At 43.3% G+C, this 26,509-nt stretch overlaps 1 protein-coding gene across 1 annotated transcript in view; it reads right to left on the bottom strand.

Moving 5' to 3' along the window:
• The window catches only part of SKA2 (spindle and kinetochore associated complex subunit 2), a 994,265-nt gene that overhangs the window by 205,872 nt on the left and 761,884 nt on the right, over nucleotides 1–26,509 (bottom strand). Inside the window, exon 6 of the mRNA XM_044054275.1 lies at nucleotides 7,239–7,371. Coding sequence (XP_043910210.1) covers nucleotides 7,239–7,371 — 133 coding nt within the window. The remainder of the gene's footprint in view (nucleotides 1–7,238; nucleotides 7,372–26,509) is intronic.

The following is a 26,509-nucleotide window of genomic DNA, read 5'->3' as shown; positions in this document are numbered from 1 at the left end:
AGCACAGACACTGCGATTATCCTGTAAGTGAGAAGGACCTAGGCAATAAACACAGAGGGGATAGGAGACTTGGGGGGGTGGCATCTTGTGTCCACAAGGTTGAACAACTTTTGAAATCAGTTGACTTTTCGGACATTAGAAAAAGAAGTTATGTACCTACCATAACGTCCCATGTTAGTTGTCTTCATCTCGCCTTCCTTCTTGCTGTTTGGGTTTGGAGCCGATCCTTGGCTCCGACTCTGCCATCTTCTATAGCTCGAGAGCTGTTTACTGGCTCCAGGCTACCCCTTATCCCAGAATGCCCAGCGTCAGCTACCCAGATCTCATTTGTGATAGCGCACACACTGGACATTAGTAGAGTAACCAGTTACTAAAACTGGTTGTTCAATACACCTAAACAAGGAAAAAGTTATAGATTTACCGGGCATGTGAAGTAATAAAAGATGCTCAGCCAGTGAAAACAAAAGGAAACTCCTCACAATCCTCTAGGAAGGGGGAGGGAGGGACGCAAGAAGGAAGGCGAGATGAAGACAACTAACATGGAATGTTATAGTAGGTACATAACTTCTTTATGTTAAGTTGTCTATCTTGCCTTCGTTCTTGCTGCTTGGGACAGCGTCCCTAGCACCTAAAATCCCAGGTAGCTCATTGGAACAAACTCTTCAGAACAGTAGAACCAAAGGAAGCTCTGCTCCGGGAGACCATATCTACCTTGTAATGAGAGATAAAAGTGTGGGGGTCTGCCCAAGTGGCAGCTGTACAGATTGAGTCTATGGGCAACCTAGACTGAAACGCTACAGAGGTGGCTAATGCTCTAGTGGAATGACCTTTTGGTTTAGCTGGTAGCTCTTTATTTCGTAATTGATAAATAAAGGCAATAGTATCGGATAACCATCTGGATAAGATCACTTTAGAAACTGGAAGACCTTGTTTGTTGAAGGCATAAGAAAGAAAGAAATAACTGCTCTGACTTTCTTACTTCCTTAGTTCTATGGAGGTAAAAACGCAATTGTCTGTGTACATCCAATTGGTGGAGCTTGTATTCTGCCTTGTTGCTGTGATTAGGAAAGAAAACTGGGAGATCTATGGATTGATTTAAATTGTTCTCTGAGCAGACTTTAGGAAAAAATAATGGATTGGTACTCAGAGAAACTCTGTCCTTGTGAAACACTAGGTACGGAGGACGAACACAGAGTGCTTGAAGTTCTGAGACACATCTAGCTGAAGTGACAGCAACCAGAAAAAGTGTCTTCCAAGAAAGAAATTTTAAAGGACACAATGCTGCCAGTTCAAAGGGAGGCAAAATTAAGGAGGCTAAAACTAAATTGAGATCCCAAGGAGGGGGAGGATCTCTAACTGGGGGTCTAAGAAGAGATGTTCCTTTCATAAAGGCTTTGCAGAGCTTATGAGACATTATGCTAGAATTAAGCATACCGATATGAAAATTAGAAATGGCAGCTAGTTGTACTCTAATGGTAGAGGAAGCCGCACCAGACTGAAAAAGCTGTGTTAGAAATTCAAGAATTTCATGGATGGATCCAAATTTCTAGATTCTGCCCAGTAAGAAAACTGTTTCCATTTACTAGCATACGTTTTCCTCGTAGTAGACTTATGTGAGGAAACAATAATATCACGGACTGCTGGGGAAATATTGGAAAGCCTGGCTAAGGTTGGAAGTGGAGTAACCAAGCTGTGAGCTGGAGAGTTTGAAGGGATTGGTGCAACCCGCCTGATTGGTGAATCAGCAGATCTGGAACCTGGTCCAGAATCCATGGTTGATCTAGAAGGTGGAGGTGTAGGAACGGGAACCATATTTGTCGAGGCCAATATGGGGCAATGAGGATCATTTTGGAACCCAACGATTTTGCTTTATGTATGAGTCTTGGAATTAGGGGAAAAGGAGGAAAAGCGTAAAGCAGTCCCTGAGGCCAATCATGGACTAGAGCATCTCTGGGTATATGACCTGGAAGAGGAAGTAGGGAGAAGTAGCTGCTGCATTTGTTGTTGAGAGGAGGGGAAAATAGGTCGCAGCAAGGCTGTCCCCATTTGCGGAAGATAAGATCCACAACTTCCTGATTCAGAGACCACTCGTGAGGCATGAGGATAGCTCTGCTGAGCCTGTCCACTACAACGTTGGATTTCCCAGGGATGTGCGCTGCTATCAGAAAACGGGAGGAAATTGCCCACTGCCACAGTCTGAGTGCTTCCCAACATACGGGGTAAGACCTGGTCCCGCCCTGTTTGTTGATGGACCACACCACTGACATGTTGTCCGTTTGGATTGCAATGGTCCCGGAAGGAAGAGAGTCTTGAAGGGCTTGCAACGCTAGGAGAACCGCTCTCATTTCTAGGACATTGATATGCAGATGGTACTCGTGAGGTTGCCAAGTGCCTTGGACTGTCCTGCCTAGATAATGCCCCCACCACCCTATCAGGGAGGCGTCCATGGTCACTGTGGCTACCGGAGAGGGTTTTATGAAGGGTCTGCCCTGAATTACTAGTGAGGAGACCATCCACCAAGAAAGGTGCCTTTTGCATGTTCCTGTGATCAGGATCATGTGAGAAATGGGTAGTTCCTGGAAAGACCACTGCGTGAAAAGGAGCCACTGACGGATTCTGATCTGCAAATGAGCTAATGGGACAAGAACTGCAGCTGCCATGGAGCCTAGGGCTTGGAGGACATGTCTGACTTGAACCCTTTTGCTCTGCATTAGAATTAACACTTGTTGACGAATAGTGGAAACTCTTTCCTGAGGTAATCTTACAAACATTTCTTTTGTGTTTAATTCTGCTCCTATGTATGTAGTAGACTGACAGGGCAACAAGGCAGATTTTTTCGAAGTTTACTGTAATGCCTAGTTGAGTGCATGATGTGATTGTATAATCCCGTGTCTCTAAGAGTTGATGCCTGGTGGTAGCAATCAGGAGCCAGTCATCTAGATAGGGAAACACCTGGAATCCTTGACGCCTCAGGTAAGCCGTGACTACTGCCATACACTTGGTGAACAACCTTGGGGCTGAGGTGACACCAAAGGGCAGAGCTCTGAACTGGTAATGACTGGCCCCTACCCTGAAGCGAAGAAATCTCCTGGAGCGTCTGTCCATCTTGATATGGTAGTACTCGTCCTGAAGATCTATGGAGCACATCCAATTGTCCTGACCCAGAACAGGGAAAATGGAATGCAGTGTCACAATCCGGAACTTTTCTTTTTGTACAGATTTGTTCAATCTGCTGAGATCCAGTATTGGTCTCCAGTCCCCTGTCATTTTTGGTACTAAAAAGAATCTTGAGTAGGTTCTGGATCCTATCCTAGCTGGTCTGCGTGGACTTCTTGAATGGCTCTTTTTTCTAGCAGTCATGAAACTTCTGTGACTGCTTGATCCCTTAGACTGGGTGGGACATCTGGGATGGGCTTTTTTGATTCTATGGGGGATTGATGGAAGGGAATTTTGTAACCTCTGGATATGATGGATAGTACCCATCTGTCTCTTGTTATATTTTGTCAGGCTTTTGGGTACAGTGAAAGTCTTCTCCCAACTGCCTCCAGAGGTGAGCAGTCTGGCAACCCTTCAGGGATGCTGGAAGGATTTGGCAGAGAAAGTTTCTCTGTCACCCTGGTTTTGTGGTCCCCCTCTACCACAAGGGCGGCGTCTGTTATTGTTGTTTCCCCCTCTGCCTCTGGGGGAAAAATCACCATGTGTGTCAGGCAAGGGTCCCTGGGATTTTCAGAACCATATCTTTCCATTCTTCTGATCCTTGGGATAGGGTCTGGAAGGAGTGGAAAAACGGACTCCCACGGCAGAGAGATTCTTGCTTTCCTGTTCACACCTGGTCAACGTGTCTTTCACCTGAGGCCCAAAGAGAAAGGAGCCATCAAAGGGAGTATTGAAGGATGCTTGAAACGGTTCCGCAAACTGACACAGCCGCATCCAAGCATGTCTCCTGAGAGCCACACCTGTCCCTGCGGCTCTGCTCGCTCCATCGGCTGCATAGGAAATCAGCCTCATGGAGGAGTTAACTATGGAATTAAGACTCGCAAGCTGAGAAGCTACTTTGGCTAGTGCTCCCTCAGCTGTAGGATCTTGAAGGGCATCTCCACGCTCTTTCAGGAGATCCCTTTGAAGACATGTAAAATGGCATAGATAATTCAGGCACCTCATAGAAAAGGTCGCTGAAGCAAACATTCGCTTTCCATATCTGTCCATCGTCCGAGACTCTTTGTTCAGAGGATGAACAGAAGAAGAGGTCTCTGCTACCTCTTTCTTGGTGGCTGCTGCTACCACCATGGCATCAACGGGCACACCTTTTGAGAGGAACTGCTTGTCCTGGGGGGCTGTAATGAATTTATTTGGTCTCCTCGGACTAGGTTCCACAGAATCTGGAGCTGACCAAGCCTTTTGAGCCACTACAGACATGAGTGGATCGAAAGGAGGAGATACCCAGGAGGTGGAAGGTCGGGAACCGAATGCGTCCAGGTATACAGACTCGTCCTCGGTAGGGGCTAGGGAAGTCCAGTCCCTCCTCTGCCTAAGCATTTTAAGGATGTCCAAAAAGGAAACATCTTCAGAGGGAGACCTTGGGGACCCTTCCGATTCATCCATGTCTGTATCTGTAGTGACAGACTCAGGGGAGTCTATGTGCTTCCTCTTGCACTTCTTCTTCTGGGGGGGGGGGGCTCCGAGTGATCAAGGGAGGCTTCGGAAGAAGAGGGATCACGCAATGGGGTGTCCTGGGGCATAGGTTCCCTACACTTGGGGTCTGGAGGAGGAGAAGAGGTTGGCACAGACACCACAGGGGGAGGAGCCGATGGAGCTGGCAGTAGAGCTGTCTCGGGGGACAGCACACTCCGCATGACCTCGAAGGCATCCCGACCTCTAGGCAGAGAAAGCTCCGGCTCCAAAGAAACAGGAGTCTTTCTCCGCGTTGAGGGTGACAGCTCCGAGGCCGATGTTGGAGCCGAGCTCACTTGCGCCGAAGCTCCGAGGGGGAGAACGGGGTCGGACAAGGGTCTGATGCCACTCCTCCCCTCAGAGCCGACGAGAGAGCCTCGGCGTCCAGATCCCTCGATAGAAGGTACAACCGAGGTAATCGGAGCCGACGTCGGAACTGAAGGAGAAATGATCAGAGCCAACGGTTCTACTGCCTGCGGATCCATTGTCTCCGGCTCTGAGCTAAAAGTAGTCGAAGGAGGAATAGAAATAGAGGCGGTTGGAGCTGATACCTGTTGAGGTGGGCTGGACAGAATTTTTGCCAGTGCCTGTGACTTAAGCAACCTACCTACTACTCTCTGCACATCAGGATCCGATAATCTAGAGGATCGAGAGGAGTGGGAAGAATGATGGCTACGTTCACTCTATAATAATGGTGACTGTGGTGCCAAGTGGATGGACTCCAAGGATGGTGACCTCAGTCAATAGCAGATGGAGCCGACGGAGGAGTTGTCTTGTCGGTGCCAGCTGGTACCGACATACTTGGTTGGTCAAGTAAAGGAGTCGGCTCCAAAGGTGGAGCTGACGGCTTGACAGGCATAGGGGATTTCGCTGGCTGAGAACTTTTAGCTGGAGAATCCTGAGGCTTCAATAATCCCCGAAGGATTAATTTGCTTTTGCGCTCCTGCAGGACCCTTGGACTTAAAGCATGACAAAGAGCAAGAGTCCTGCAGGTGAACAGTGCCCAAACAATAAACACAACTAGTGTGCCCATCTGTCAGAGACATTTTCTGACAGCATGAGTCACACTTTTTGAAGCCAGATACCTTAGTATCTTTTGACATTATAGTAACAACAAACACACAACAAATAATGAAACTATACTATAAAAATAAGAACAAATAGAGTTTTTTTTTTTTTTTTTTTTTTACAGTTAAAGAATAGAAGGAAAGCTTCTAATTTAAACGTCTAACCTGTGGGGAGGCCAACAAAGCTAGAATAAACAGAAATACGAAAAAGGGATAAAAGAATATTATCTATATACTAAAAGACAATTACTTGACAAACTTTCAAGAAAAAAAGTAACAATATATAATATCAAAAAGATTATATAAGCCTGAGCCAGTAAGGAAGCAAACTCGCAGCTGAAGCGGCAAATGAGATCTGGGTAGCTGACGCTGGGCATTCTGGGATAAGGGATAGCCTCGAGCCAGTAAACTGCTCTCGAGCTATAGAAGATGGCCGAGTCGGAGCCGAGGATCGGCTCCAAACCCAAACAGCAAGAACGAAGGTGAGATTGGCAACTTAACATCAAACTTTTTCACATTGAGAAAAATGTTACAACTATTTTGAATGCAACTGAACAAATAGGCAAAAGATTGATTACATGCATCAATACAAGTATAAAGAGAAGAACTCTGTATTTATATCTAATTTAACTACTATTAGATTTAGATCTATATTTATACAAACACGAATATACAAAGTCGACTAGAAAGTTCTATCACAGCACACTAGAAATATATTACTAAAGGAGCTATCTAACAAACCTAGCAATCTAACTATACTAATTTTTTTAGCTAAAAGAAAAAAAAAACCTATCATCCTAAGGGAGGATTAAAGATTTGAGTGAAAAGTAGCTAGCACTTATTGTGAAAACATTGGAGTTCTCAGAAAACACATATGATCAAACAGGCGGCAAATGAGATCTGAAGTAAATCAGCTAGGCGGTGGGAATTGTGGGTAGGGGAGGAGTCAGAACTCTCAAATCCAATACTCTAATATAAGATGCCGTGGTTGGCTCTGACCAGATCAAATATCCCACACTCTGAATCAGATGAAAATAGACACTGGATACAAATACAATGCAGATCCAACTGGACTAAGACAGAAAGCCCAGGAAAAGAACTGTTCAACAGTTTGATGAGCAGTGGTATACTATATTTTCAGCAGGAAGAACTACATCAAATATCCACTGCAAAATTCAACTGGTGGTAGAATACTGTCCTCTTACTGAAAATGCAACATACTACTATGCTTATTATCTACTGAACCTACAGAAGTAGCCTTTTTGCCAAAAGTTCGATCTAGAAGGGAAATAAAACCTCTTGCGAGGTGCATTCCCAATAATTCAAATTTTAAGCACTTAAGCCAGTGCTCAAAATCACAAAGTACTTTTGTGTTTACTCTTTACAGCTTCCAAACATTGGTCATTCACACAAGTTCTGCATACGACTGTCTTAATGTTTCACATATGGAATTAAGCAAGTCAGTAACTGCTAATGATCATTCAGTCAATGCAGTCATACCTGTTATTGTTTAAGATGAAGTACTCAAACAGCTGCCTATAAAATATGTTTAAATCTGTAATTTTAACTGAAGCTCGAATAGTCTTGGGTACAGAATCAAACATTTCTTCAGTGAGTGGTTCAAAAGCTGACTCTGCAACAAGCAAAAAAAAAAAAAAAAAAAAAAAAATTAACAAATCTAGACACTATGTAACGCAATATGTATTAGTAAATCATTCTAGTAAGAGTTTTTGCAGAAAATGGTAACATTCGAAAAAACATTCATCAAACTTTTCCCAATAAAATACCATGCAGCCACAACTCCTTTACATTTTTTTAAATTTCTGTGTAATGTATTTGTTATATGCAAAAAAGAACAGCTAGCTGCTAGAGTATACTGACAGTAACTACATACATTTTATATACTATTACTGCTGCAGTAAAATTCATCATACATGAGAAGTGGCAGTGATGGAGCTAGTTTCCTTCCCTAGCCTGGGATGTTAGCCAATGCATGGCTAAAAAGAGAGTGCAACTTGTACCACCTTCAGTTCCTTCTTGGTCGAATGTTCGCAGACAAGTGTGCCCTATTATGAGGGCAAAAAATAATTGGCTCGTGTTCCAGTCTTTAATGCTCCTGGTGGCTTAAGATGTAGTTTGCCCTGGCTTTAGAATCTCTAGGTTATCTATAGTGGAATGCCTGAAATGTTATTTATGGGGCGGCCCCCAAGGTGGTTTCCTCCTCTGCAGACAGCCACTTAAAGACCTGCAGATTGTGATATACGTCTTGCTTCCTTCTAAACCTGCCCACCAGGAGTAAAAGATGCAAGGATCACTGAAAAGGCAGGAGGTGGGTGACAATCCACACAATAGAAGTAACTGTAGTCTAACATCAATGATTATGATAAGCGTACTCTCATGACTTCACTACTTTCAACATAGGATCTACCACTGTCAAATAGTTCCTTCAATCCCTGCAGAACAGCAGCAGCAGCAAAGCGTCTCTTGCTCCTTGACCGAAGGCATAACCTACAGACCTGCAAAATGTGTGCAACTTTTGTCTGTGTGTCCTGCCTTACAAATGTTCCAAGATAATGCACTCAAAGAAGGGTGCTGTGGTTGTAGGTGTTCTGGTAGAAGCTGGTCTTACTGGCCAGCTCAAAGTGCTTACCTGATGCACTTTTTTTCTTTTACTATTTTTTTTTTACCCTGTGCCAACCATCAAACCTCCCTCCCCCCGTTTCAGGCTTAGCCCTAAATTTGACACGCCTGCCAAGTACCATACAGAGGAGGAAGTTGCTCAGGGGAAGCCATCATACAGGCAGCCATGAGGGTTGTTTGTACCATCACTAGCTTCCCTGCAACTCAAGGTGTATGTTATGGCCCTGACCTCAATCTCTGGTGGCAACATGAGCATGGGTTACTGCAGGCCTATCTATCCCTCTCAGCCCCATGCATGCAAGCTCCTTCACATGTGAAGGCAAGGGCTGTCATCTTTGAATTGGGCAGCCATAGTCCATATCCTCCCTCCTCTGACTCACTGCTATAAGCAAGCCTTCAGAGCTAGGCAGAATACCACTAATCTCCCTTCCACCCAGGATGGGCCTGCTGTTCCTTCTTTTAAGTTACTTCAAAATCTGAAAAGCTACTCGAATTAGGGTTGCCTGTACTGTAGTCAAGACTTTACCTTTCTAATCCAGAGTACTAGCAAAGGTGGTGTAGTTTGCTAACTGTCTGGATAGTGTTAAGCCTGCACTGTTTATTTGGCATGAAGAAGACAAACAACAGCTCGCACCAACTGAAATCTGTTTTTTGCTGGGTAAACATCTGAGCTGCCTGTAAACATCCAAGAAGTACAAGATCCTTCCACCTTTCCTTTGAAGGTTACGATGAAGAAATACAGTTAAAGAGTCTGATTAAGCAGCTGTTCAGATACCACCCAAAGGAAGGATTAGGTCTGAGGTGTACTCTGTTTCTATGGAATAGGGTGTATGTCTCATTATATAGGAGGACTTTTGCCACTGAAAATCTAGGCAGGAAAAGGGGGTAGTTAGTTTTTCCAAGATAAAATTAAAATCCCAAGGTGGGAGGACTGCTTTTCTGGGTAGCTTTACATGTAGGATTCCACTGAAGAACAGCTTCACTGCCAACTGTGCAGAGCTGGTTTGGAAGCTACAACAACAATCAGAGGCAAGACAGGCCTTGACTGAAAAGACTGGACAGTTATTTAAGAACTCCTGTCTTTGTGGCTCCTGCTGGGATGATTCCTCTAGATCAGGGGTGGGCAAACTTTTTGATTCGTGAGCCACATTGAGTTCTAACATTTGACAAAGGGGCCGGAACAGGAGCAGATAGATGGCATGCTTTGAAAACATCACCTCATTGGGGGAAAAATACACATCTTGGGATATGGAGAAAACATGTGCTTTAATTTCCAATGAAAATGAAGAAAAGCATTACAATAAAATCTCTGACTTCGAAATGAGTCTTTAAACACTGAAAATCAAATAAATGACCATTTTATTTTAAAGCACTGAAAGTTCTGTTATCCTTCAGGATATCACCATCACTCTCCTCCTGACTGTCTTTTTTTCAAAACGGTAGGAGATGCAGATGTACTTGTCCTGTTCCTTTTATTCAATTTGTTTCCCGGTGCCAAAAGTCAACAACGACCAGTGCAAGGACGAAACAGTTGCAGCAAGTCAGTCTGTGAAGCGTTATATTTGATCTGCGCACTGTTTATTTTAACAACGTGATCACGGAGACACACACATTTTAATGGGAGCAGTGTTGTTGGTCTCCTTTTTAGCCAGCATCAAAGTCTGGAGTTAGTTTTGTTGTGGAGATTCTCAGGATGGATCTGAGGTGTAGGTCTGTTAACTTGGATCTGTGGCTGGCTTTGTTGATGTTCATGACACTGAAGGTCTGTTCACACACGAAGGTAGAGCCGAACAAAGCCAACATCATCTGCGCCTTAGATTTGGAAATGCGGCATCATTGAGTGAAGCATAGAAGTCATTTAGTTTCAGAGAGCTGAACTTCTCTTTTAAGGCAGGGTCGGACTGAAGGTCGATCAGTTCGAGCTGAAGCTCCTCTGGAGCTGTTTCGGGGTCTTGTGACAGAGGAAAGGCCACCAATTGAAGTGACTTGTCAATTTTGTCGAAGTCCAAAAACCAACGGCAGAATTCTCCGTGCAGTGCATCCAGTGACTCACTGTATTTCTTTACTTTTGCTCCGGCCTCTTTCAGCGTGGCTAGTCTAGGAAAATGAGTGAATGACTTGTTCAAAATCTGCCTGGAGAATAAAGCCAGCTTGGATTTGAAGGCTTTCACGTTCGTGTACATGTCATGCACAAACTGCTCCTTCCCCTGCAGTTTCACGTTGAGCTCATTCAAGTGTGAAAATACGTCCGTAGCAAACGCAAAGTCACACATCCAGCTCTTGTTGCTCAGCTCAGGAAATTCATCAGTCTTCCCCTGCCGCTCCAAAAACACGCCAATCTCCTCTTTGAGCTCCCACACTCGTTGAAACACTTTGCCCAAACTCAACCAGTGGATACGGGAGTGATAAAGCAGGTCCTGGTGATCCACATCAGTTTCCTCCAGGAACGCAATGAACTGACGGTGCTGAAGTCCCCGTGCGCGTATGAAATTGATGAGTTTCACCACAGGATTCACAACATGATTCAGCTGTAACACCGATTTACATAGAGATTCCTGGTGAATGATGCAGTGGAGGAAAATGACATCCTGGTCAGGGTTTTCATCTTTCACTTTATTCTGGATTCTCCTCAGCAGGCCAACGTTTTTTCCCGTTAAATTCGGAGATCCATCTGTGGTGACGTTAACAAGCTTACTCCAGGGAAGCTTCATGTTTTCGATGGCAGCAGACACCCGTTCAAACAAGTCCTCTCCCCGTGTTTGTCCTTTCAGAGACTCCATTGTCAAAAACTCCTCCGTTATTTCAAAAGTTTTGTTGATTCCTCAGATAAAAATGAGGAGCTGAGCAGTGTCTTTGACATCGTTGCTTTCATCCAGTGCTAAAGAATAAAAAGTGAATGACTTCGCCTTTTTGTTTAATCTGCTGGTGATATCTTCATCTATTAGTTCCACACGGCGAGTCACTGTCCGCCGTGATAAACTGATTATCTCAAATTTGTCTTTGGTCTCTGGGCACAAAATACCTGCTGTCTCTACCATACATTCTTTTAAAAACTCGCCCTCAGACAGTGGTTTGCTGGCCTTTGCTATTTTGAATGAAAGCATAAAACTGGCCTTGGTACTTGACTCTTGAATGGCAGTTTGACGGTGAAAAAAACTTTGCTGAGCCTTCAGATTAGCTGCCACCTTCTCAGCAGCAGCTTCCCGTTCTTTTGTTGAGAGCTTGCTAGCATAATTAGCGTGCTTTGTGGCAAAGTGACGGCTAATATTATACTCTTTAAAAACCGCCACAGTTTCTTGGCATATCAGGCAAACAGCAGATGATCGGTGTTCAGTGAAAAAATATTTAGTTGTCCACTCCTTATTGAACACTCGACATTCTCTGTCCACTTTCATTTTCTTGGGTCCGCCCATCTTCATAGAGGGGTGGTGGGTCAAAGGGTAAAGTGCAAACGTGGAGTAATAGGCCTACGCTTCACCTCAACAAAGCCAATATATCTAGAGTGCGCCATCTAGTGAGTAAACATCAGAATTGCAGGGGAAAGAAAACATTAACAAGGTTAATTTATTAAATTTTTTCAAGTTTGGCGGGCCGAATCAAAACGTTTAACGGGCCGCATGTGGCCCCCGGGCCGTAGTTTGCCCATGCCTGCTCTAGATTAACAGAGTGCAGAAAACCTCTTCATTCAACAACTATAAGGGCTCAATCTTTCAACCTACATAAGTTAAAAATCTTACAGATGATATGCATCAGTGGCAGACTTTTCCTCCTAGGTTAGCAAGAGCACAGCAATAAAGCATTGGTGCGAGTCCCTCTCTGGTCATTTTAACTACAAGGGAGTATTTTGGCTGCCTGAACCACAGGCAGGAGAGCTAAATGAGTTGCACCTTATCCATTCTGACCTTCTGAAGCATTGCATGGATTAGATGAATGAGTGGGGAAGACAAAGTAGGCTCCCATTTTTCTTAGCAAGAGTTTTTGAAACTTTCTGTTCTTTAATCCACTGAAAATACCCTCTTTGAGACTGTTTTTATTTGCAGTTAAAACTGTATTATGTGGGTTTAGCTTTATCCACTAAATGACAACACTATTTGATAACCTCCTACATATGGATTTGCATTTTTAAGGCAATATTTTTATTATACATATAGTGATCACTGAAAAAAGTATGTCCTCAGGTTGTGTCTCCCAATGTGTAATTAGAATAATCATTATTTCCATAGATTTTAACACACAGTTTTGGTATGATCACATAACTTACTAGGGTGAGCACTGTTTTAGATTAACTAGCAAAGCCAGTCTAACTTGTGAAACTGGTCTTTTTCATCCTTGCTTCTTTCTTTCTTTTTTTAAACAATTATTATTAAGATTTATAACAATACAGATTGTTTACAAAGATTCAAAAAGGAAAAGTACAGTTTTGTACCTACCATAAATGTAGATGTTCGAAGATCCACATTGCTGCAGTCCTTACATATGGGTAGTCCGCTGTCCTCGGTCGGCCCGAATACCAAAGTATTAGGCTGACGTCGGTCATGGGCGCTCAGATCTGACATCAGAGCGTCAGAGTATAAAAGCGCATGACCGACGTCATGTCCTCAGTCTTTTCTTGCCCCAGATATCAGAAGGCCCTAAAAAGAAAGGCCACAGCCCAAAAACAGGATACCTCCCAAAAACATGCCCAACAACAACCATCACCCAAACCATATAACCATGCCAAACTACAGAGGGGAAGGAGGGAGGGTAAATTGGACTGCAGCAATGTGGATCTTCGAACATCTACATTTATAGTAGGTACAAAACTGTACTATGTTCTTCATCTCACATTGCTGCAGTCCTTACATATGGGTAGAATCCCAAAGCAGAGGTAAAGGGAGGATGGCAAAATCATAAAGCATTAGGGGCTGCTAAAATGCCCTGTAATATTGCAGTGGCAAATCCAGCCCTAGACTTAGAATAAAGAGGAAGGTGGTAATGCTTGGAAAAAGTATGCACTGTACTCCAAGTGGCTGCTTCCAAAATATCTTTTGTAGCTACCCTCCTTAGAAAGGCAGTAGAAGTGGCAGTAGCTCTAGTGGAATGAGGTCTGATTCCAGCCGAAATCTCCTTACCATGATGGGAATAACAGAAAGAAATACAAAACCCAATCCATTTAGAAATAGTTTGTTTTGAAACAGGTTTTCCCTGAGAACCCAAAGCAAAAGAAACAAACAACTGCTGAGACTGCCTGAACCCCTTGGTTCTGCTCAAATAATAACGCAACTGCCTGTGAATATCCAAAGTATGCAAAATCTTCTCCCCTTTATTTTGGGGGTTTGCATAAAAAGTAGGCAAATGAATAGTTTGGTTCAAGGCCACACTAGAAACCACTTTAGGCATAAAGGAAGGATTAGTACGCAAAGACACCCTATCCTTATGAAAAATCAGGAAAGGTTCCACTGCCATAAGGGCCTGTAATTCAGAAACCCTTCTTGCAGAGGTAATGGCCAACAAAAAAGCAGTCTTCCATGACAAATACTTTAACTCGGCAGTAGCTGCAGGCTCAAAAGGTTGTAGAGTAAGCTTTTCCAACACAAAATTGAGATCCCAAGCAGGAGTAGGAGCTCTACGTGGGGGTCTTATGTTCTTTGCCCCTCTAAGAAATTGCTTAAACAAGGAATGGGAAAATAAAGGAGGGTCACAGTCATAGTGAGCAGAAATGGCTGCAGCATGAACCTTTATAGAGGAGAAAGACAAACCCTTGTCCAATAACTCAGTAAGATATTGAAGAGAAACACTTAAATCAGGCTTGGAAACATCAAAGTCCTTCGCTTTGCTCCAAAGAAAAAATCTCCTCCATTTATCAGCATAAACTTTCCTTGTACTAGGCCTTCTGGCCTCCAAAATAACATTCAAAACTTGTTGTGGAAGCTGAGACCCTCCAGGGTCTAAAACAGAATATGCCAGGCTGTGAGATGCAGAGACTGAATCTTGACATTGAGGAAGTGATTGCCCTCCTGAGACAAAAGATGCGGAATCAAAGGCAGAGGCCATGGAGGCTCCCGTACCAAACTCCTCAGTAGTGGGTACCAGTGCTGTCGAGGCCAATCCGGCGCTATCAGAATCATGGATGGCTTGTCTATTCTGGCCTTCAGGAGTACCTTGGGAATGAGAGTCAGAGGTGGAAAGGCATAGACATGAAGATTGCTCCAACTGAATGATAGAGCATCCACCTTCCAAGCTGTGGGATGAAACATTTTTGTGCAAAACTTTGGCAACTGGTAATTTAGTGGAGAAGCGAACAGATCTATGTCTGGAGTCCCCCATAACACTGTCAACTTTTGAAACACATGAGGATCCAGTTTCCACTCGTGAGGATCCACAATTTGTCTGCTCAACACATCCGCTAAGGAGTTCTGTGCTCCTGGTAGAAACCTTGCCTGAAGATTGAGGTGTAAACTGAGAGCAGTCTCCCACAAAATTATTGCTTGCCTGCAAAGAGGGTAAGAATGGGTTCCCCCTTGCTTGTTGATGTACCACATGACAGCAGTGTTGTCTGTTTGAATCAACACCTGTCCTGGGTGAAGTAAATCCTTGAAAGCCATCAATGCAAATTGGACTGCTAACATCTCCTTCAAGTTGATATGCAAATGTTGAAGTCTGACAGGCCACGTGTCTTGCACCCATTTTCCATTGAGGTGTGCTCCCCAAGCCTTGTCCGAGGCATCTGTCGTTAGAATATGACTCGCCTCTGGTCGGGTCACAGAGAGTCCCTTGTTTAGGTGACATTCCTGAGCCCACCACAAAAATTCTTTCTGAATGCAAGGTATTATCTGAATGACAGTGTCTAGATCTTGGCAGTGTTGTGTCCATACATTTTGAGATACCATTGAAGCTTCCTCATATGCAGTTTGGCATTGGGAAGCACCAGAATACAAGATGCCATGAACCCCAAGGCTTGAAGGACTGTCCTTGCAGTCAGCCTGGACTGTAGAGACATTTGATGGAAATAAAGAGAAAGGCTTCTTTGTTTGTCTGGGGTCAAAAAGGCCATCTGGGAAGCTGTATTCAGTCTCACACCCAGAAAGCACATGTCCTGAGAGGGTACTAGACTGGACTTTGTTTCGTTCACAGAATACCCTAGGCATCTTAACACTACCATCACATACTGTAGATGATGCAGAAGTTCGTCTTTGTGTTGTGCAATAATCAGGCAATCGTCCAAATAAGGATAAATCTGTATTCCTCTTAACCTGAAAAAAGCTATCACTGGAGCCAGAACCTTTGTGAACACTCTGGGCGCAGTAGATAAGCCAAAGGGCAATGCAGAGAACTGATAATGTAAATCTCCAGCCCGAAAACGCAGGTACCTCCTGCAACTGGGCCTGATAGGAACATGAAGATAAGCCTCTTTGAGGTCCAGAGTTACCATCCAGTGATCTTTTCCCAACAGAGATAAAAGCTGTTGTAACGTCAGCATTTTGAATTTTGGAATGTCCAGATAAGTGTTGAGGATAGATAAATCCAAAATTGGTCTCCACGTGTTCCCTTTCTTTGGTACTAGAAACAGGCGAGAATAAAATCCTAGTCCCACTTCTGACAGAGGAACTGGCTGTATAGCTCCTATTTGAAGAAGTAAAGAAATCTGCTTGTGAGCCTCTATCCTTTGCCGAGGAGGAACGTCTGGCATGCCTTTGAAAGGAGGCAATGTATGGAAATAGAACTTGTAGCCTCGGTTTATAATGTCCAATACCCATTTGTCCTGGGTGACTAAAAGCCAGTTTTGCTTGAAGAGTGCTAACTTTCCTCCCAAAGGAGCTGCCAGGAAGAAGAATCTGGCAGCTGAAAATGCAGGTCATTGGGCCTGTTTACGAAAGGACTGGCCCCTGCCCTCACCTGCAGATTGTGCAGGTGAACTCCAAGTTCTAGGCCTGAATGTACTGTGAGCTCTGCCCCTGCCACGCCTAGATCTACCCCTAGACTGAGGATCAGAAGAAGGGTAGGTCCACCCCTTAGTAGGCCAATTTCTACTAAACTTTGGAGGTTGCACCTGCAAAAATCTTTAACAGTCTGCATGGATTTAGCCTTGTCTTCCATTTTCTTCAAAACCGACTCCACAGGGGGACCAAACAAAACTTCAGACTGTAAAGGGGCATCCAGAATTCTAGTTTTAACATGCTCGGACAAATTCTGATCCTTAAGCCAGGCGTGCCTACGAAGAACTGAACCAGTGGCAGCCACCCTAGAAGAGGCCTGTACAGCATCAAAACCACACTGCAAAGAATGCTTACCCACCTGTTCAGAGACATGTACTAAATCCTGCAATTCTTTACACTCTATGCCCTCTGCCAAAGCATCCACTTTAGATTTTAGCTGAGAAAGGAGGAAATTCTGATATTTCAACATATGAAACTGGCAATTTAAAGCCCTCATTGCTAAAGTAGAAGAGGTATACACCTTCTTACCCCATCTATCCAAAGCTCTAGCTTCCTTATCTAGAGGAACCGGATTCTTTACAACAGAAGCTCTAACACCCTTAGGCCCCTGACTAATAGTTTCTGGGTCCGCCCTAGGACTCTTATACAGATATTTATGAGCCTCAGGCACCCTGTAATACCTGTCCGGTTTAACTGGCGCAGGAGGCAAAGAATCTGGATTAAGGGAAGCCTCCGAGAAAACATCTTGAACAACATCCAAAACAGGAGGTATAGCCAAGGGTCTATGCTGTGGTAAAAACAAGAACTCCCTAAGCCTCTTCCGTGAATCAGAGAAATCCTGTCCTTCCCACTTAAAATGCTCCCTCATGGAATGCAGAGTTTCTGAAAATGAAAAATCCTCTGGAGGAGAAGCAGAAGGAGTGGAATCTTCTGCATCAGAATCCGAATAAGGGGGAAAATCTTGAATATCTTCAGCAGAAGAGTCTGAGTCATCTGAGGCCTGATCCAAACTTTCCAACTCTGGTTCCACCCTAGGCCTCTTATCAGGAGGGGGCATAGAACCTCTAATTAAAGTAATCAAATCTTCTGCCATTTTAAGCATGTGCTTTCTAGGCACAGACCCTGAAGTACCTGGAGGGACACCAGAGGAAGGCAAAACAGACCTGCCCTTAGAAGAAGCCTTAGAAATAGTAGCAGAAGGCCTAACCACCTTAGGCATAGAAGGGAGAACAGTAACCTGAGAGGCCCCTTCAGCTTGACCTGACTCCTGTGAGGCCACATCCTGCAAAATCAAAGTTTCCCCCTGAGACTCAACAGAAACTTCAGCCGGATCCACCTGCTCCACTGTAGTTTCTGCAGGACCGGCGTCCGAAACGGACGAATCAACCTGTCTAGGTTTCAAGGATTTGTCTTTGCGCTTCTTTGTGGAAGCGGGCGTCGGAGAATCCGACGGCATATTATAATTACACCGCTTACCAAAGACTAACCTAGCACAATCTAACCTTCTTTTTATAGTGCGCTTATTAAACCTAGCACAAAACCGACACCCGACTACGTCGTGGTCCGGTCCCAAACCAGGAATGCAAAGAGAGTGATAATCCCTATGCGGTATCTGTTTCCCACAAGAAATACAATTATTCACTTTTTCTGACATCCGGAAATAACTGAGGCAAGAAAAAACAAAAATATTCCCCAACGGGATACTTAGCCCAACTTGGTTTCGGTCTGAAACTCAGAATACGAAAATTTCAGAACGCCGAACGGCACTTGCAACGCTGCTTCTGCATCGGACCATGCGGCAAAAAAGACTGAGGATATGACGTCGGTCATGCGCTTTTATACTCTGACGCTCAGATGTCAGATCTGAGCGCCCATGACCGACGTCAGCCTAATACTTTGGTATTCGGGCCGACCGAGGACAGCGGACTACCCATATGTAAGGACTGCAGCAATGTGAGATGAAGAACATCTGTTTATTTGTCAAAACAAATAAACATAAGATTAAAATCAACTAAAGTATTTACATCAATGTCTAAATGATAAAGTATAACAAATTATCATAAAAAACATAATGATTTCATTAAACAATACAAGGATCTTCATCTAATATAGTTTTTAATAAAAATATATATTGAGAGTAAGGCAAAGGTGATTCCTAGTACATAAACAGCGACAAATCCACTTGTATAAAACATCAAATTTTATTAGGAGAACAGATAAGCACTTTCGCTAAATGAGCTTCATCAGATTTATAACTAAAACAACAGAAACCAAAATATAAAAGCAGCATTAGTTAATTAATCTGCCTATCATATAAAGAGTTTAATCAGCCCTTAAAGCAATACTGTCACAAAAATAAAAACATGTTCCCATATAAATAAATATATATATGAATATGAAACTGCATAAAATATATGTGTAGAAGGATCTACATAAGAACATTCAAACCTATAAAAATACATGCATACACACTAAAACCACGCATTCACATAATAAAAAAGTACAGTTTTGTACCTACCATAAATGTAGATGTTCGAGGATCCACATTGCTGCAGTCCTAACTATAGGGTAGTCCGCTGTCCAGTCGGCCCGAATACCAGAGTATATGGCTGACGTCGGTCAGGGCGCATTAGACTGACGTCAGTACGTCAGGGTACTAATGCGCATGACCGACGCCATTTCCTCAGTCTTTTCTTGCCCCAGATGTCAGAAGACCCTAAAAAGACAAGGCCCAATATACCTGCACCAAAAATATGTACAATATATACAAAAATATATACAAAAATATCAGCATATAACCTCACCTACACAACCACCCCTAAACACAGAGGGAAGGAGGGAGGTAAATTGGACTGCAGCAATGTGGATCCTCGAACATCTACATTTATGGTAGGTACAAAACTGTACTATGTTCTTCGTTCCACATTGCTGCAGTCCTAACTATTGGGTAGAATCCCAAAGCAGAGGTAAGGGAGGCTGGCAAATCATAAAGAAGCAGGAGCTGACAACATGCCTTGCAAAATAGCTGTGGCAAAACCAGCCCTAGACTTAGAGTAGAGAGGAAGGTGATAATGCTTAGAGAAAGTATGCACTGAACTCCAAGTAGCTGCCTACAAAATATCCTTAGTTGCCACCCCCCTTAGAAATGCTGTTGAAGTGGCAGTAGCCCTAGTGGAATGAGGCCTAATCCCAGCTGGAATCTCCTTGCCATGATGGGAATAAAAAAATGAAATGCAAAACCCAATCCACTTAGAAATAGTTTGCTTAGACACGGGCTTGCCCTGAGAACTCAAAGCAAAAGAAACAAACAACTGCTGAGACTGCCTGAAATCCTTAGTCCTGCTTAAATAATAACGCAACTGCCTATGTACATCTAAAGTGTGCAAAATCTTTTCCCCTTTATTTTGGGGATCTGCATAGAAAGTAGGCAAATGAATAGTTTGGTTTAAAGCCACACTAGAAACCACCTTAGGCATAAAGGAAGGATTAGTGCGTAATGATACCCAATCCTTATGGAAAATCAGAAAGGGCTCTACTGCCATAAGGGCCTGCAACTCAGAAACCCTTCTTGCAGAAGTAATAGCCAACAAAACAGCAGTCTTCCATGACAAATATTTCAAATCAGCAGTACCCGCAGGCTCAAAAGGTTGTAGAGTAAGTTTTTCCAACACAAAATTGAGATCCCAAGCAGGAGTAGGAGCTCTCGTGGGGTCTTATATTCTTTGCCCCTCTGAGAAACTGCTTGAACAAAGGATGCGAAAACAATGGTGGGTCACAATCATAGTGAGCTGAAATTGCTGCAGCATGAATCTTAATGGAAGAGAAGGACAAACCTTTGTCCAATAACTCAGTAAGATATTGAAGAGCCACACTCAAATTAGGCTCAGAAATCTCCAAATTCCTTGCTGCACTCCAAAATAAAAATCTCTTCCATTTTTCTGCATACACTTTCCTTGTACTAGGTCTTCTAGCTTCCATAATCACATTTAAAACTTGTTGAGGAAGTTGAGACCGGCTGTCTCTCAAAACAGAATATGCCATGCTGTTAGATGAAGAGAGAAGCTTGACATTGAGCAGGTGGCCTTCTCTCTGAGACAACAGGTGTGGAATCAAGGGTAAAGGCCATGGAGGCTTCTTTACTAGACTCCTCAGTAATGGGTACCAGTGCTGCCGAGGCCAATCTGGAGCTATTAAAATCATCCTTGGCTTGTCTTGTCTGACTTTTAGAAGCACCTTTGGAAGAAGAGGCAGAGGTGGAAAGGCATACACATGAAGATTTTTCCAACTGAAAGAAAGAGCATCCACTTTCCAAGCTGTGTGATGTAACCTCTTTGTGCAAAACTTTGGCAGCTGGTGGTTTAGTGGAGAAGCGAACAGATCTATGTCTGGAGTTCCCCAGGACACTGTCAACCTTTGAAATACATGAAGATCCAGTTTCCACTCGTGGGGATCCATGATTTGTCTGCTTAACACATCTGCTAAGGAGTTCTGTGCTCCCGGCAGAAACCTTGCCTGAAGAGTTAGTTGCAAGCTGAGCGCAGTCTCCCATAAAATCATTGCTTGCCTGCACAATGGGTAAGAATGTGTTCCCCTTGTTTGTTGATGTACCACATGACAGTTGTGTTGTCTGTTAGAATCAACACCTGCCCTGGAAGAAGTAACTCCTTGAAAGCCATTAATGCAAACTGGACTGCTAACATCTCCTTCATGTTGATATGTAGATGCTGTAGTCTGGCAGGCCGCTTGTCTTGTATCCACTTTCCATTTAGATGAGCTCCCCAAGCAATGTCCGAGGCATCTGTCGTTAAAATCTGACTCGCCTCTGGCCGGGTCACAGAGAGTCCCTTGTTTAGGTGACATTCCTGAGCCCACCACAAAAATTCCTTTTGAAGGCAAGGTATTATTTGAATGACAGTGTCCAAATCCTGGCAGTGCTGTGTCCATACATTCTTGAGATACCATTGCAGCTTCCTCATATGCAGTTTGGCATTGGGAAGCACCAGAATACAAGATGCCATGAACCCTAATGCTTGAAGGACTGTCCTTGCAGTCAGCACGGACTGATGAGATAGTTGATGAAAGTAAAGGGATAGACTCTTTTGTTTGTCCGGGGTTAAAAAGGCCATCTGGGCTGCTGTATTCAGTCTCACACCCAGAAAGCACATGTCTTGAGAGGGTACTAGACTGGACTTTATTTCGTTCACAGAATACCCTAGGCATCTTAGCACTGCTATAACATATTCCAGATGTTGTAGAAGGTCTTCCTTTTCCTGAGCCAGAATCAGGCAGTCGTCCAAGTAAGGATAAAAATGAATTCCTTTTAGCCTGAAGTAAGCTATCACTGGAGCCAGAACCTTTGTGAATACTCTGGGCGCAGTAGATAAGCCAAAGGGCAATGCAGAGAACTGATAATGAGAATTTCCAGCTCGAAAACGCAGATACTTCCTGCAACTTAGTCTTATAGGCACATGAAGGTAAGCTTCCTTGAGATCTAAAGTTACCATCCAGTGATCTTTGCCCAGCAGAGGTAAAAGCTGTTGTAACGTCAACATCTTGAACTTGGGAATGTCCAGATAAGTGTTGAGGATAGATAAATCCAAAATTGGTCTCCATGTGTTCCCCTTCTTTGGTACTAGGAACAGGCGAGAATAAAATCCTAGGCCCCTGTCTGATACAGGAACTGGCTGAATGGACCCTAGTTGGAGAAACAAAGAAATTTGCTTGCGAGCCTCTTTCCTTTGTGGAGGAGGAACGTCTGGCATGCCTTTGAAAGGGGGCAGTGTATGGAAATAAAACCTGTAACCGTGGTGAATGATATCCAACACCCATCTGTCTTGAGTAATTAAATCCCAATTTTCTTTGAAAAGAGACAGTCTTCCTCCCAAAGGAGCTGCCAGACGAGAATCTACTGGCAGCTGAAAAGGCAGGTCATTGGGTCTGTTTACGAAAGGACTGACCCCTGCCCTCACCAGAAGTCTGAGCAGGTGAACTCCTGTTCTAGGCCTAAAAGAACCTTGAGCTCTGCCCCTACCACGTCTAGACCTACCCCTAGACTGGGAATCATAAGCAGGATAAGTCCATCCCTTAGTAGGCCAATTTCTACTAAACTTGGTGGCTGCACCTGCAAAGAATCTTTAACAGTTTGCATAGACTTAGCTTTGTCCTCCATTTTCTTCAAAACTGCTTCCACAGGCGAACCAAACAACACATCAGACTGTAAAGGAGCATCCAAAATCCTTGTCTTAACATGCTCAGCTAAATTCTGATCCCTCAACCAGGCATGCCTGCGAAGAACAGAACTAGTGGCAGCCACCCTCGAGGAGGCCTGTACAGCATCAAAACCACATTGCAAAGAATGCTTACCCACTTGTTCAGACACATGAACTAAATCCAGCAACTCTTTACACTCAATACCTTCCGCCAAAGCATCCACCTTAGATTTCAGTTGTGAAAGGAGATAATTTTGATATTTTAGCATGTGAAACAGACAATTCAACGCCCTCATGGCTAAAGTGGAGGAAGTATACACTTTCTTTCCCCATCTATCCAAAGCCCTTGCCTCTTTATCAGTGGGAACAGGGTTTTTAACCACAGAGGCCTTAACACCTTTAGGTCCCTGAGAAACAGTTTCCGGGTCTGCCCGAGGACTCTCAAAAAGATACTTATGAGCTTCAGGCACCCTATAGTACCTATCAGGTTTAACAGGAGCAGGAGGCAAAGAATCAGGGTTCAGGGAAGCCTCTGCAAAAACATCTTCCACCACATTCAACACAGGAGGTATAGCTAAGGGCCTATGCTGGGGTAAAAACAAGAATTCCCTAAGCCTTTTCCTGGAATCAGAGTAATCCTGGCCTTCCCATTTAAAGTGCTCCCTCATGGAATGCAGAGTCTCTGTGGAATCATCCACATCAGAATCAGAATAAGGAGGATACTCCTGCAAATCTTCCGCAGAAGACTCAGAAGCCTCTGAACACTGAAGCCAAACTTGGCCTACCTCTCAAAGAAGTTTTGGAAACAGAAGGAGAGGCCCTAACAACCTTGGGAAGAGAGGGAAGAACAGTTACCTGAGAAGCCCCCTCAGCTTGGCCTACCTCCTGAGAAGGCACATCCTGTAACAGTAAAGTCTCTGCCTGAGACTCCAAAGAAACTCCTGGCAAAACCTCTGGCTCCACTGAGCCTTCTAAAGAACCGGCGTCCGGGACTGCCGGTTCATCAACCCTAGGCTTCGCTGTTTTGTCCTTGCGCTTCTTGGACGAAGCGGGCGTCGGAGCATCCGACGGCATTTTGTAATTGCAACGCTTCCCAAACACTAACCTGGCACAGTCTAACCTTCTCTTAATAGTGCGTTTGTTAAACCTAGCACAAGAGCGGCATCCAACAACGTCGTGCTCAGGCCCTAAACAAGGTATACACAAGGTATGGTAATCCCTATGAGGTATCTGTTTCCCACAAGAAATACAGTTATTCACTTTTTCTGACATCCGGTTAAATACTGAGGCAAGAAAAACCAAAATGTTCCAACGGGTACTTAGCCAACTCTGATCCGGTCTGAAACTCCGACTTCAGAAAATTTCAGAACGCCAACCTGCACTCGCAAAACTGCTTCTGCATCGGACCATGCGGCAAAAAAGACTGAGGAAATGGCGTCGGTCATGCGCATTAGTACCCTGACGTACTGACGTCAGTCTAATGCGCCCTGACCGACGTCAGCCATATACTCTGGTATTCGGGCCGACTGGACAGCGGACTACCCTATAGTTAGGACTGCAGCAATGTGGAACGAAGAACATCGAATGTTTCTATTCACTTTATATTCCTACGCTGCTTCAATTTGGGTTTTATTGAGGCGCGTTCATTGAGGCCTGATCCATGGTCAGCTCTTAATAAAACTATCCATTCACACTCCCTACTCTCAGTGTAGTTTAGATCATCACCTCCCCTCTTATTTGGTGTTACTACTTCTAAAATTTTGAATGAGAAGGTGTGTCCTTCTCCAAATAGAGTAACATGTTTAGCCAAAGCATTACTTTGTGTGCCTTTCCTAATATGGTATACCTGCTCTCTCATTCTATCACGCAGAGGGCGGTTAGTTTTGCCAACATAGAACGAGCTGCATGAATTACAAGTAGCCAAATATACAACATGAGATGTCATACAATTTGCTTCAATGGTTGTATTAAAAATTACATGTGAGTCAGGATGTAAAAAAACTAATGCTCTCATCTATATAAGAGCAAAAATTACACTACATACATGGCCTAGTGTGTCCAGTAACTTTAGGACTTCTATCAAATTTTGGATAACAAAGCAATCTTTTTAGATTGTTTTTATTCCTATAAATAAAACAAGGTTCATCCCCTACTATCTCTCTTATACCTTCATCAACCTGTAATATGCTCCAATGTTTGCCAATAATCTCCTTAACCTTCCAATGATCTGATGAAAAATAAGTGGTGAACTTAACGTTCGAATGAGTACTATGTTCCCCCACATTATCTAGGGGACATCTCGGTCCAAAATATGGTGAGGCTGAAGTCATACAGAGCTCATAGGCTTCCCTTAAGTATTGGTTCACCTCTTCTCCACAATATCCCCTATGCATCAATCTCTAAGGTCATCTAACTCAATGTTAAAACCATTTTCCATAGGGTTCAATCTAGAAGCCCTAATCGCCTGGCCCTTCATTATATTCCTGAAGACAAATGATGGATGCATACTGGACTTCATAAGTAGGGAATTACTATAACAAGCTTTACGTGGACCTCTGTATTTATCATACCATCTGAAAGCTTCTCAACATATAAATCTAAGTATTGTATCTTCTGAGCTGAGTATTGCATTGTAAATTTAAGACAAGTGGTCAAATTATTCATGATCGAAAACATAGTTTGCAACTGTAAATCTGTTCCCTTCCAAAGAACAAAAAGATCATCTACAAAACGTCGGTAAAAAATCACACGTGCTTTGAATAATATCTCATGGAACAAGACATGCTCTTCCCAATGTGCCAAAAACATGTTGGCGTAGCTATTGGCACAAGATGTGCCCATAGCTACGCCATCCAATTGTCTATATATCGTGTCTTTAAACATAAATAGGTTATTCTAAAGGATCAATTCTAAAAAATGGACTATCAAATCAATATTGAATGCAGTGCATTCACTATGTTCCTTTAAATATTCAGATACATAGGTAAGACCTAAGCCATTAGGAATAATGGTAAAAAGGGACTGCACATCAAATGTCACAAAAATAAGTCCATCAGTATCTTCACATCGTTTAATACAATCACATAACTCAGTTAGAAACTGTTTAGAATCTCTTAGCACGTGGGCATTACTGTTCAAGACAACACTGAGATGTTTCTCTACATAGATATATGTTCAGTGACCCAGCCTCTACCTGAAACTATTGGTCTCATGGGTGGGTTATAAAGATCTTTATGTATCTTGGGTAGTCCATGAATACTCGGAATAACTGGCTTATATATTGTCAAATAATCATATAGATCTTTAATCTATTAAGTGACTTTTAAAAATATCCAACAACGTGTCACTGACATACCTAATGATATCATATACAACATCCAGATTTACAATTTCATAGAAGCTGTCACTCAACATAGATTCCATGGAAGTGCTGTAATGCAACATGTCCATTACAACCACTCGACCACCCTTGTCAGCCGGTCTTATAATAATATTGGGATCATCATGTAATTTCTTAAGGCTCTGCCTCTCCCTGAATGTGAGGTTATCTTTTTTCCAGGGTTTCCTACTCATGTTCCTATTGGCATAATATTCATATAACTCATCCTCAGTTAACTTAAAAAATGCTTCTACTAGGGGATGGTGTACTGGTACGTATTCACTCAAATTCTTAAAAACTGAGTGCCTTCTTTCAATTGGTTCATCACTTGTCCCTCTACATATAAATTTTAGCATTACAGTTCTACAAAATAATTTCAAATCCAATACTGTATCAACAAGCCTACTATGGCTTCTAGGAATGAAATTCAACCCCTTCTCTAATAGCGCTAAATCATCTGTAGTCAATATGGCTTTAGATATATTATGTATCAATGTTTGCTGTTCCACATCTTTTTCAATGTTTGATGGGTTGGAACTTCCCCTGAAAACTTCCTTTTCTGTCTGCCACGACTCATGGAGCGTGTCCTCCTCGGACCCTCCTCTATGCGTACCGGCAAAGGAAAAG

Source organism: Protopterus annectens, chromosome 13.part0, assembly GCF_019279795.1.
Source record: "Protopterus annectens isolate FY-2018-M chromosome 13.part0, PAN1.0, whole genome shotgun sequence".
Taxonomy (NCBI): domain Eukaryota; kingdom Metazoa; phylum Chordata; order Ceratodontiformes; family Protopteridae; genus Protopterus; species Protopterus annectens.
The sequence above is the reverse complement of the archived record's forward strand: the minus strand, read 5'-3'. Positions and strand labels throughout refer to the sequence as shown.